This window comes from Maylandia zebra, linkage group LG4, assembly GCF_041146795.1.
Source record: "Maylandia zebra isolate NMK-2024a linkage group LG4, Mzebra_GT3a, whole genome shotgun sequence".
In the NCBI taxonomy this organism is placed as follows: Eukaryota; Metazoa; Chordata; class Actinopteri; order Cichliformes; family Cichlidae; genus Maylandia; species Maylandia zebra.
In genome coordinates, this window is record NC_135170.1 from 20,841,585 (window position 1) to 20,854,844 (window position 13,260).

The following is a 13,260-nucleotide window of genomic DNA, read 5'->3' on the forward strand; positions in this document are numbered from 1 at the left end:
CAAAGGAGCACTCCTCACATGTATTATTGCCACCGGTTTGTGGGATTTCCCAGTGGTTTGTAAAGACATACATGTATACAGCGAGCGCCATTTATAGTTTGTTTTCTTCTAGAAATGTCTCTATATATTATTTACCCGTCACACGTCATTTCAACTGCGCATATATGAAGGAAAAATAGAAATAGAAATATTGTATATTCTTTCCTAATAAATCTTATATTAAATGTACTGAGCTGAATGAGAGCTGCCTGTATTATGTGTATGTAAACATGCATTTTCAACATAATGAATTTTCGCCTTTCTGTCCGCGAGAAGACATACGCACGCGCTCTTTGTTGTTATGACTACGGGGTCGTAAATCCGCCATGTTTTCCTCCCTTTTGCAGCGTTGCGACAGAGACGGAGGATTGAAACGACATGAGTGTGGAAAATAATCATACGGCAGAAAGTGAGCGGGAGCAAACGAAGAACGGCAATGAGACGATCACCATTCAAACCACGCTGGGAGACGAAGGTGAGTCCTCATAGCAGCTAAAGCAGATCTGAACTGTTTATTGATTATTGTGTTTGGGCCTAACTTCCTTCATCTTCAAATGTTGCTAACTGCCGTTAGCAAGATTAGCTTGTTTGCGACCTCGCCTCAGCGTTGTCCACGTTAGAAGTCCAGCCAGTATTTGGGAAAACTTTACAGCAGACAGGTGATGGCTTACTGCAAAAACAGGTGAGGTTGCCGCACATCGTAAGGGCTTGTTTCTGTGCTTTTTAGATGAAGATGTACACAAGTGCGGACGCTGTCAGTCCGAGTTTTCCACATTGGAGGCTTTCATCCAGCACAAGTTACACCACTGCAAACGTGTGGAGGCACGGGACGCCAGCAGCCTCGATGGCAGCCCAGAGGTATAAGATGTGATGTGTGTTTTCGGGGAACACTCTAAAATCGGAGGGTTTTTACTGAGTCACATCAGGTTGAATGCTGTAAAATTTTCACAGGTTGCTGCGGTCAATGGAATTTCTTCTTCAGAGGCGAAAACGGCTGAAGGAGCATCTTCAGCAGAGGCAGTGAAGACTACCGACGGTGAGTCAAGCAGCAAAATCTATTCCCCTGTTAGCCGTTTAGCTAATGCAATGATAGACCTCATAATACAAATTTTAAAAATGGATCCTTTGTAAATATAAATAAACAGAATTTAATGATTTTCAAACCTCTTAAACCCATATTTTATGAAAAAGCATTAATGATGCCTTTCCAGATGCCCAAGCTTGTAATTACATAAATATTAGTGCACACTCATAACATCAGAGATGCAGGCTTTTGACCTTAGCGCAGACGACAATCCCATGGTCTCTCTGTCTTTAATCCAGAGGACACTGCATCCATCTTTTCCAAAAAGAATTTCAGATTTTGACTTTATTTGACCGCAGATCTGTTTTTCACTTTGCCTCAAATCCATTTTAAATGAGCTTTGGCCCCGAGAAGCCGTGATACAGTAATTTTGATGAGATAATCGTGCCTGGTATCAGTTTAAACATTTAATGTTTTTTTTGTGTTCTATTGTGAATAAATTAAGGGTTTATGAGATTTAGAAATGGATTCTGTTTATATTTACAGTTTACACAATGACCCATCTTTTTGAATTTGGCTTGTATTTACCTGCATTTCCCACATTGTATTTTTCTCAATGTGTGTTTAATCCCAGCATTAATCTAAATCCTAAGAGGCTGAGATGAGACAATGTTCAGTATGTTAGTGACAAGTCTCTTCAGCTCAAGTTAACATTGTTTTAAGCTTTTTATTAGATTTCAGATTGAATTATTACTTTGGCTTTTTTTTCTTTTTCCTCCTCACAGATGTAAGCGACACTCAGTTAGGTCGAGGGCGCAGGAAGAAAACTGCTTCCCTTAAAGTGTCTGACCAGTCAGATGAAACAGAAGGAGTCGTATCTGACAGTGGTGACAGTGACAAGCTCATGTATAAAGTCAACACAGAGGGACGTTACATTTGCCACCTTTGTAAAAAAACATTTAAAACTGTGAGTTTGCATTTATTTTAATTGGAAAATGTAAACACAATGGTTATTAGGAGTTTATGTTGCTAATTTGGCCTGTGTGATTTATTCATTTTTTCTTCTTCTCAGACTAATATCTTGAGAACGCACATGAAAACTCACAGTGACCAGAAAAACTTCTCATGTGACCTATGTGGGACGTCGTTTCGAACAAAAGGTTCCCTGATTCGTCACAACCGTCGCCACACCGGTACGACGAGAAAACCGACGTCACACGAGACCTATTTATTTAATCCGACGTCATCTCGTGAAAATGACCTAACTACATTTTAAATGACATCTTTTCTCTTGCAGATGAGCGGCCGTATCGATGTACCCTGTGTGGCCAGGCCTTCAGAGAATCCGGTGCTCTCACCAGACACCTCAAAGCTCTCACACCATGCACAGAAAAGATCCGCTTTGTTCAGTACAAGGAAATCCTGGTCAGCAAGGATGGAGTGCAGAAAGGTTGGATTTAGCTCCTGTCTTTGTGTATTTGTTCTTAAGAAACTAGCTAAAAACTAACAAGTCGTCTTTATGGATGTATAGTCAGTTTAATTTATAGTGTATTATGCCTCAGTTTGAAGATTTGCTGATTCTTTGCGATTTGTTCAGGAATCGACGCTGATCAAGCTGCAGTGGCTGCCCAGCAAGAGGTTGTAGTTGTGGAGGAGCAGCAGCCGGTGGAGCAGGAAATGGTGGAGGCTGAGACCGCTGTGGTCAGTGTGGTAGAGTCTGGTTCCCAAGAGGTTCTCCATCAGGTCCACTTTACAATGGAGGTTGATGGAACTACACAGGAGCAACAGGTTAGGATGAAGATTCAAACACTATTTTTAAACTCTTGCTAAAATGCACACATAAGACATACTGAATCCTCTCCTTTAAAGTTATTTGGTGCATTTTTGCACGAGATTCTTTTGAGGCAGTTTAAAGTAGAGTTACACAGAATTTTTTTTTTTTTTCTTCAAATCTGCAAAGAGATGATTGCCAGCATTCATAATTTCTGGAACTTTTCTTTGATGTAGTTTTCTATTTGTTCAAATGTAACATTTCTCACAGTGCTCCAGCTTACTACAGAGAGCTTTCCTGTAAAAATGAAATCAGTTTATCCCACTTATATCTAACATGCTTTTCAATATCTGCACCCCTCTGTAATTACACTGCAGATACACTAGTTGGCAGTGGTGGTACTATTGAGGTTTTGCAGATGTGTGACTGGTAACCATGTGACATTAACTGGGATGTAACAAGCAAGGTGAAAATGTAGGATTAAGTGAATAAGGCCTGAGTCACACAGGTCAGTGACCATCTGGCAACCGCAGGTCATGAGGGGAAAAATAAGTTCACTGACCGGTTGCATGTGGTGGCTGCAGCTTGATGACAATTGCTGGGAAAATCATTGCTAAAGCCCCAGTCACACAAGCCTAGAGACCAGTCAGTGACACTGGTTTTCTCATAGCGACTCATCTCTCCCTGGGGAAAACATTGTGTATTCCTCGATCAGTTGGCAGAAACCTCTTTGTGATTATTTGGTTGCTAGCATATCGCTGCCATCGCCTTTAGTTTGCATGTAAGAGACAGACTTGTCTACAAAATGCTCACCAGCTACTCTCCGGGCTGCAGTGACTGGTGAGAGGCAACAGTCAGCTGCAGGATAGTCTAATGAAATTAGCACAGATTGTGTTATGACTCATGCTCTCTAGTTTAAAGCCTGTCATTCTTTCCTTGTCTGTGCTGTCGGTCTCTCTCATGTCAGGTGGTGGTGGAGCAGTCTCAGGCAGAAGCTCTGGCGGCTGCTGCAGCAGCAGGTGACAATCTCATCTGTCAGGCCATCATCAACTCTGGCATTGCACTGGGGACAGAGGAGACTGTAGTTGAAGAGACAGAGACCCCACATGCAACTGAGGAGATAAATAAAGTTGTTTCGGAGCACCCTGAAGCCGACGGAGGCGTCATTGAGATCCAAGTTAAAGAGGAGTTTGTGGAGATGGAGGAGGTAAGTACTGGGAGTGTGAATTGACACAGCATATACATTCACCAGACCAGGAAATGGTACGCTTCGTTATTTTGTTAAAAGTCAAGGTTTTTCATCACGAGACACTGTTGTATTTTCTTTCTGGTGCATTTTAAGTTTTCTGTGGTTTTTGTTTTGTAGGAAACGGGTGACAGTGGTGATCGGACATCATCAAAACTGCACACTTGTCCACACTGTAACCGCTCCTTCAAGGGATTGAATTATTTCCGCTTTCATGTTAAGGGCCATTTAGGTAAGTCTCTACCCAGCACTGCGACTTCATCAATTAATGGTTGTATGGAGGCTGTGTCAGAGTAAACTGGTATGAAACCACTTGACTACAGGAATCACATTCTTCATGGGCGTGTGGATGTTAAACAGCAAGGACTGAAGGTTGCTGACTCTAGCACTGCTAACGTTAGCTAAAAATACGACTTCATTATTAAAGATTGTTTGTCACTTTCCAGTGGCTCTTAAATATATGCTGAATATTCTTGCTACATTTAACCACACCCATTATACTGGTGCCAGGATTTTGTTTAAAAAAATATAGATAAATAAGTAATTTATTTATGTTTTAATTATTAGGCCTTTATTTTCACAGGGCAGTAGAGTAGATGGGGAAAGTGAGGAGAGCAAAATGTTGCGAATGACTTGGAGTCCACTCTGTCATTCACACATCTTTTGGTTGCTTGCTCAACTTTGTTAGCTATACTTTCGTAATTTTATTTAACCTGTAATTTTTTTTATTAGGGTTAATGAGATTTTTTAGTCACCAGAGACCTCCCTCGTCCTTGTCATGTTTTTTTGTTTGTTTGTTTGTTTTTTTGTTTTGAAATTAACTCTCATCGTGTGACTCGGTCTTACCAACTTCCAACATAGTTGTTCCTGTTGCCAAATACAGAGAAATACAGAAAGTCGCCGCTGATTTCTCTATCGTTATTTACACTCTACAAAGTCATGCCAAGTGTGCTGGATTCAGTCTTTTGTTGTCTCAGTTCTGACCTTCTTGCTTTATAGGTGCCACTTGTGGTAAAAGATGTTTTGTTCTTGTGTTTCCCTTCCTCTTTATGCAGGTTATAAGCCCTTCAAGTGTACACTGTGCCATAAAGAGTTTCTAACTGGTTACCTGCTGAAGAAACACATGGAAGTCCATGTCAACGAGAGGAGATACAAGTGCGGCGAGTGTGGCAAGCTCTACAAAACCATCGGCCATGTACGGGAACACATGAGGGCACACTCAGATGACAGACCTTACCACTGTACCAGATGCAACAAGGCATACAAAACCAAGGTAATTCATTAAAAAAAATTCTTGAACTAATGGCATGGGGGGTTTCACTCCAGTCTAACAGATTTTCTTCTCTTTCTCAGAATGCCTTGCAAGTGCACCAGCGGACTCATGGTGATGTAAGACCGTATGTGTGTCAGTTTTGCTCGAGGGGCTTCAGAGAGAAAGGCTCTCTGGTACGACACATCCGCCATCACACCGGCGAGAAGCCTTTCAAGTGCCCAAAGTGTGCACGGGGCTTTGCTGAGCACGGGACTCTCAATCGGCACATGCGCGCTAAAGGTCAGGACGACACACAAAGCCTAACTGACTTATGTACTGGCAGCACAGATGCAAACAGCCCAGTTAACACAACCTGTATTTATACCAGGCGGCTGCCATAAGGATGACGCCTGTGAGCAGCAGGTTGTTTTAACAGAAGGACAGACAACACTGGACAGTCCCGATGCAACAGCCATCATCTCAGACGATCCTAACGCTGTGTTGGTGGAGTTCTCCTCAGTGGTGGCAGACACACAAGAGTATATAATCAAGGTTAGCACTACAGGTTAACAGAAAACATAGTCTTTGCATAACAGTTATTAGATGGGCAGAAAAAAACAAAGCTGTTAAACAGTTGCTGTGAGGGGGGGTTCAAAGTTTGGAGCATGTTGCCAAATCTGTCCAGAGTTCAGTCACAGCAGGTGCTATTCTCTCTTTTTAGATCAGCGACTAAAGTGCAAGCTGAAGTGTGTAATTTCACTCTTCAAGTTGTACTAAATGATTATATCTGCAGGGAACTGATTGGGTCGCTGATTACAGCCAAACAATTTCCTTTGCCAAGTTTAGGGCCTAGATTACGAGATTTCCGAACCACAGCAAAATGTTGTATGTGATATTTCATTAGTTTTAAAGAGAAGTGTTACTGCAGAATGACTGGAATGGGGTTGAAATACTTGAAGAGCAATTTTGTATTCAGTGGAAAGTCAGAACTAAGGCAGTTTTGTAAAGGTCTGAATTTCAAAAGGAAAACTCCTTTTATCTTTTTAAACAAAAAATCAAAAGTTTTTTTTAAACCAAATTAGTACTTTGAGCATTTTCCATTCATACCAGAGAAATTTAGTTTGAAAACCAGCAAAAACAAATATGGCTTTTGTCGAGCACTGTTTGAAGCATTTTTTTTTTCTGTACAAGCTGCCTTAAGGCTGTGAAGCATTTGTAAGAATTCATGAACGCATATATTTGGCCTATGATTTTGTGGACTTGGGGACCTCCTGTTCTTGTGTCCATATGTGGGAAGATTGAAATAGGGAGAGCAGGAACTGGAAGTACATAATAAAATGTGCAACAGATATGACTTTGTCAGGAATTGTAATGTAGGTGGATTTCAAAGCAGCCAGTAGATTAAAAGCAACTGTGTGCACTCTAAATCAGGGCCAATTAGACTTGTACTCTGGAGAAGGACGTTGTGTGGTCCTGTTAGATACCTTAAGTCCATTTGCAGTCCACTCAAAGGATTTGTTTGCATGCATCCACAGTGTCTAAATAAACACAAAAATCCTGATTATTAATTTGCTTTGTTGTTTTCCATCATTCAGACACAAACGGAGGAGGAAGTGCAGCAAGAAGTGACGGTCATTGAAGACAGCCAAAATGAGGTTGGTTCACAAGGATTATATGAACGTGTGTTGGAGCATTTTGCAGAATATGTGAATCTCATTATTTGCTAAAATTCAAGTTGAACCCATATAGTGTTTTAAAAAAACAAAATGAAACAAAAAAGCCATCAAACTCTGTCCCTCCCAGATGGGAAACCACATCGTGAAGGTGGTGCAGAGACTCGTCAGCCAATCGCAGAGTGCGGGTGGCGCAAGCAGCCACCAGATCATTGTGCGAAATGTGGCCGAGAACGAGGAAGGCCTGTCCATCTCTGACTGCGGCGATACCATCACCATCGCCACGCCCGAGAGCCTCACCGAGCAGGTGGCCATGACGCTGGCCTCCGCCATCAGTGATGGCAGACTGCTGGCCAGGGCAGGTACAGCGGAGGGAACTGTTACTATGGTTACCACGGAGGAAACATTGGAAGAAGGAGTACAAGTGGTGCAGCAGCAAGAGGAATATGTCATCACCTCCCCAGACGAGGTGGAGTTTCAAACAGTCGTTGTATGATCAAAGCGGATGCTAACTACAGACTGTTGTGGCTTTGATTATGACTTTGTAGCCAGTAACTGTACAGTTTATTTGCACTTCAAGTGAAAAAAACCCAAACTAAGGCCAAAGTGTTTTTGATTCATGCGGTACACAAGTGTGCCACAGGACTACTGCTTCATCACACAGCTCATTTTTGTTGGTCGATCTACTAACATTATTCTCTTCATTAAATGTTTTGTCTAATTTGGGAACTTTTGGATCTTAAAATGATAGGCATGCACAAATGCATGTTTGTTTTTTGATGAAATAAATGAAACATGCCATTTGTCGTTGCCTAGTTTTTGGCAGTTTTTGTACGGCAAATAAAAATAGCTGTTTTTTACATAAAATGACATCATTTAATTTCAGTTTTTCCTTCCTTCATGTCTCGGTCAGGTGTGAAAAACACTGTGGCTGTTCTGAGCTGGTCAGTCACAATGAATCTCTAAGTTTGATAGATGTAAAAATATCAGATTAGCTAGAGTTTGCATCAAATAAATGCTATTTTCTTACATAGTTCAGTTTTTTGGGGGTTTTTTTCCAGTCATGTTTTCTCTGAGTGGAAAAACTCCTGATGCTTCTACTTTGTGTCTTTGCTGCTTGACTAAAATAATGTGTTGTTGGTCATTTTACTTTATGGTCTTAAATTAGTTCTTATTTCTTTGTTGTAGAAGTGTATATGTGGCTGTAGAGCAGGGGTCGGCAACCCTAGGCACGCATTCCGCGGCAGGCACGCGAAGGGTTAACCGACGGTGATATTCCGTTTTTATGGGCCGATGGTTTATTTTATTTATTTTGTAACGGTATAAACAATGAAAGATGGTGGATTGGCCAGATGCTGGCCGGTGTATAAAAATAACTCAGTAGTTTGGTGGTGGCTATGGCGGAGCTTCCTCAGATTCAGTAACATTAGCAAGTGGTAGAGGCCAGCAGGTGGATGAAGGAAAGGGGAGGCAAGAGGAGAGCCCCTAGGCGGCCGCCGGTCCGAGTGTGAACTGAACTTCAGGTAAGAAGTTATGACCTGCAGTCTATCTGGGTCAGATATAAACCAAGTTTAAGTGGAGTTTATTTTCGTTATGCTGACTTTTTACAGTCAGTTACAACAACTGGTACTGCAGCTGGGTGGGTGCTATGATGTTACTGATAGTGAACTTTATTTTATTCATAAGGTTAGTAGAGTTGCCAATCGTCCTGTAAAAAGACGGAATGTCCCGTATTCAGAGAAAATATTACGCGTTTCGTATTGAGGTGAAAAGGAACACAGTTTGCCCCGTGACTGACTCTTCTCTCATTCTCTCCCCCTCCTGTTGCTACTTCAATCATGAAACTGATCAATGATCAGCTGATTGGCTTTTCTCTCTTGTTTGTTTATCGCTCACTTTGCGCCAGAAAGAGGAAACCAGTGGATGTCGCGCTAAACAACAGCAGCATGTTTAAGCTTGATCAGCTGTTGTTAGAATTGATTTAATATTAATTTCCAGTATCAGCTGATGTTTGCTGGAGCCACAGCTGTAAAAGCTGCTGGTCATGATGTCTGTTTGGATATGTGTTGAGAGGGAAACATGAAAATGAAACCAGGAGATGTCCTTACTGAATCATCAGAGCTGAACAGGTGATGGAGAAACAGGTTTACCCTTTAGGTGACATTAATGAGTTGAAGGGAAGTTATAAGGGAAGGAAGAAATACACGGATATATCCGTAGACTCCAGACACAATGCATTTTTGCGACTTTCAGGTGTATGGACCAATGTTTTATTTTCTGATCAAACCAGAAATCTTTAATGAGCAGCTAGACTTCTCTCGCATTAACTGGCTGAGTTAATGCCAGTTAATGCAACATTGAAGCAGCTGGAATCCATAGCTGTGTGTGTTCATGGAGCTTGCATTTTTACCTGCTGGGCATCACTACCTGACAAGTTTAACTGTCTTCAGAACATTGCAGAGGCCTTATTGACAGTACTTGGCTCTACATATCTGTGTGAGCAGATTTTCTCTCACATGAGTGTCTGAATGCTGGACACTCAGAGACCTGTGTCTCTGAGTGGGAGACCAGAGATCAGAGTGTATTAACAGACATGCCATATTGGCTCAGTTTATTTTTCTTATCATTGTTGTGAGGAGACCATAAATAGCATTTGTATTTTCTGTTGTACAGTTCATTTGCTGTTATGGATAAAAAGTCGTTTTTTGTTTCAAAATAGCTGATAACTATTTGCTGATAGCTGCGAACAAATATAATTCTATAAAGTGGTTCTATATAGTGTGTAACGATTAATATAGAGCGCTATTAAATTTATTGCTAATGCAATCATATGGCACACTGACTTCTGAGGAAATTTTAGATGGCACTCGTCATCAGAAAGGTTGCCTACCACTGCTGTAGAGTGAACACCACCTGCCGTCTTGGGAATCCTACCTGTTTTGAAAGCATACACACCTGGCAGGTAAAGCACAGCATCCACTGCTGTGGCTCCTTTGTAGGAACATGAAAGCACTGCTGTTCTGTCATAATTCCTACAGAGACAAACTGGATCTATTGATCCATTAGCCCTGTGGTCTTGTGGCAAATTCACTGTGGATGATTGGCTTAGCCAAAAAAAAAAAAACCCTCCACAAAACCACTGTTGTATTTGATGTGTGTATAACCTTGAGCCTATCTGTAGGCTCCATCTCTGTAACCAGTGCTCCAGTAGCAAGGTTAGCACAGATGCTATAATCAGAGACGTGTCCCTGGCTCATACTCTACAGTTTCTGGGTCATCCCTCAGCCCTCTGAGAGGGCCTCATGCACATGAGCTACAGAGGGAGACAGAGAGAGGCTGGGAGTGAGAGAGAGAAAGGTATTTATAGAAAAATGGGGCTTCGCTGTACCTTTTCTCGCAAAGAACCATTTCAGGACCAAGTGTGCATGTCCCAGTTTCCTGATCGTCAGCCACAGGGTTTGGACTGAGGCTGCTTCACCCAGGATGGAGAACCTGACTTTCAGACACTCTCCCTTCTCCTCCAGCCTCCACCACCACTGCCTCAGATTGCTACTTCTCTGAGAACAGGGGGAGGCACTGGCCTACGTAATCTCCAAATGTGACCTCTCAGGTACACTTGATTTACTTACGTGGGTAGAAGCCTTTGGAGGTAGTGAGCTCAGGTGAGGAGCAGCGTGAGGGTGTCCTGGGACACTCTTTGGCTGCATCGGCCCCCAAGCTGGGGGTGAAGATAGGCTGGCTGGAACGTGCCCTGCCGCAAGCCGGGCAAGGATGAGGCGTTTCCTGAGCAGAAAGGGCCGCTTCTCCCTGCGCCAGAGCAAGTCGGGAACTCGGAGTGCCTCCAAAGATTTCTGTAAGTCTATTTCTCAGAATGATAATTATTTTTATGCTATTCCCGAGGTGTTTCATCTAGTGGAAGTCAGATAAAGAGGGAAGCTTTAAAAGGACCTGGAGCTCAGATGTGTATCTGTGTCACAAGCCGGAGAGAAGAGGACAAGAAAGTCTCGATAGTGCCGCTTATGTTCTTGCAGGGAGAGAAGATTACGATTCACATCTCAGTAGTAGCGATTTTCCAGTCTGTTTTAAAGCCTTAATCAGCTACTGTTTGTTTCTGAGATCAAACTCTGTGGGTTTTTGAGTCTGTATATATGTATTGTATTCACCGCCCTGAATATTCATCCCTGTGCTCTGGTAAGATCTGTTTTTTTATGTCTTGTTTTGAAGTAGAGTCTGACATTTTCAGATTACTTTACAAAGGCTTGCAGAGAATTTGAGCTTTTTAATTAGTCTTTTTTCTTTCTTTCTTTCTTTTCTTTTCTGTGTCTTTACAAGACGAATCATTTGCAAGAAGAAAAACAATTCTTTGGTGCTGGTTGTTGCGATTGGTAAATATTTTTTAATGTGTTTTCCTTTCCGGTTTTCTGCCTTGGGATCATGATGTCATAATTTATATTTTTCATGGAGTAGCGGCACTGGCTTGACTTGTTTGATCAAATAACTTGCATCTAAGTTTTCAATCTTGGCCACATACATGACAACTATGTACAAATTAGCTGGTTCTAATAAGCAACACTGTAATACAAATACAAATATGGATGCTGCAAAAGACAAGAACATAGACAGAGATTTTGGAACAAAATAAAAGCATCTACACGTAAAGTCAAAGTGCACTAAACAGTCCCAATAATGTCCTACATATATCTTCGATGCATTCGGATGGCTGTGGAAGACGAGTGATTCTACTGGGAGACCTACAGCAGCTTAATGAGGCCAGTGACCAGGGGAAGGCCGCTGGTTTGACATGTGGGCTAGATAGCAGCAGGCATAAATAACCTCCTTTGGTTTATTAAAAGTCAATCTTTCTAAAACAGAGAGAGTGCCTTGAAATTTTGCAGTTTCATTAAATAGACCAGTGCACCTGCTGCTACAGCTACAAGCAGCTCCATATCTCAGTTGGCCCATTTAAACAGTCGGTTTGACCTCTATTCTACAGCTCGCAACCACCTCCACTGTATTAGGAGCTTTGGACCAGATTAGCAATGCTCTTTTTATGCTTTCAGAACATGCGATAAGCAGCAAAGCAGAGATGGTTTCACCCCTTCGTAAAGTGCCTATTGATATAACCATCTTTGAGTCTGAGGCTTTGCTCTGTTAATACCTAATTCCGCCCAAGAAATGTATAAATGAGCTATTTCTTTGCGTCTCTCCAAGTTTTATTTCTCTCTCTGTTATCCAGACCTCGGCCTCCCAGCCACCAATCAGAACTGGCCAGAGGCATTTGGCTTCCGACTTGGAGGCACTGGGCCCAGCTATATCCTGTCTGTTGTAGAAGGCAGTAGTGCCTACCTGGCTGGCCTACAGCCCGGTGACCAGGTGGTGGACATAGAGGGCCAGGATGTGACCAACCTCAGCACACCGGCGCTGATCGCTTTGGCTCAGACCCTCAAGACGGTCCCACCGAGCATCGGGGTGGTGTCACGGATTGAACAGGTCAGCTGAAAGTCAATAACCCACATTCAGCTCTACAATGGTGAAGACGGTGCAAAGGTGGCAAACTTTATTCATTTTTTGCCCTCTCAGATCGACATCAACCCTGGCCCAGATGGCCGTTTTGGCTTCACCATTGTGGGAGACAGCCCCCTAATGGTTGAGGACTGCATGCCTAATGGTCCAGCTGGCCGCAGTGGCCTCAAGGCAGGGGACTATGTCATGGAGGTCAACGGCATTCCAGTGAAGCACCACGAAACAGCAGCCGCCATGATAAAAGCAGCTCAGGGACGACCTCTGCGTTTGGGTGTGCTCAGCATGGCTCGTCGACCCAAGCGGCTGAGCAGCAGCATGAGGGTGCTGTCACAGAGCGGTGATAGCGTCAGGGAGAGCCGGGCCCACAAGGCCATGGAGTTCAATAAAAAAGTAATTTTCTATCATTTTTCTGCATGTTTTGAATTGAAACTTAACATATTTAATGATGCCTTTTTTTCTTTCTCTGTCAGGTGGAGGAAGTGTTAGGAGAGGAGCCAGATGTGAAGGAACAGCTGTTTGAGGTGCTAAAGCAGTACGCTGCTGAGAGGGATGTGGAGAGCCTGGCTGAGGCCCTGCCTGATATTCTGATCACCGAGGAGCATCAGCAACTGATTGACAGTGTCAGGTAGCTATTCATTCACCCAGATATGCAATCAGAGAGAGACTTGGGGGTAAAACAAGCCTGACTAAATGCCATGTGCATCTTTCAAGAAGATTGGCTTCAATGATTTA

At 42.6% G+C, this 13,260-nt stretch overlaps 2 protein-coding genes across 3 annotated transcripts in view; both read left to right on the top strand.

Annotated features, from left to right (window-relative positions):
* The first annotated feature begins 354 nt into the window (after positions 1–354).
* e4f1 (E4F transcription factor 1) lies at positions 355–8,034 on the top strand. The gene is made up of 14 exons (XM_004558346.3): positions 355–514; positions 767–897; positions 991–1,075; positions 1,849–2,030; positions 2,136–2,256; positions 2,361–2,513; positions 2,661–2,851; positions 3,802–4,041; positions 4,201–4,312; positions 5,136–5,353; positions 5,434–5,632; positions 5,721–5,884; positions 6,928–6,987; positions 7,136–8,034. The coding sequence occupies exons 1-14, from the start codon at positions 418–420 to the stop codon at positions 7,499–7,501; spliced, it is 2,319 nt and encodes a 772-aa protein (XP_004558403.1). The 5' UTR covers positions 355–417; the 3' UTR covers positions 7,502–8,034.
* Positions 8,035–10,399: 2,365 nt separating this feature from the next.
* Positions 10,400–13,260, top strand: part of grid2ipa (glutamate receptor, ionotropic, delta 2 (Grid2) interacting protein, a) — a 30,732-nt gene continuing 27,871 nt past the window's right edge. For both annotated transcript variants that reach the window (XM_024802293.2, XM_024802294.2), the window contains exons 1-4: positions 10,400–10,858; positions 12,242–12,495; positions 12,586–12,918; positions 12,999–13,153. In XM_024802293.2, the coding sequence (XP_024658061.2) occupies positions 10,777–10,858; positions 12,242–12,495; positions 12,586–12,918; positions 12,999–13,153 (824 nt within the window). In that variant the 5' untranslated portion in view covers positions 10,400–10,776. The remainder of the gene's footprint in view (positions 10,859–12,241; positions 12,496–12,585; positions 12,919–12,998; positions 13,154–13,260) is intronic.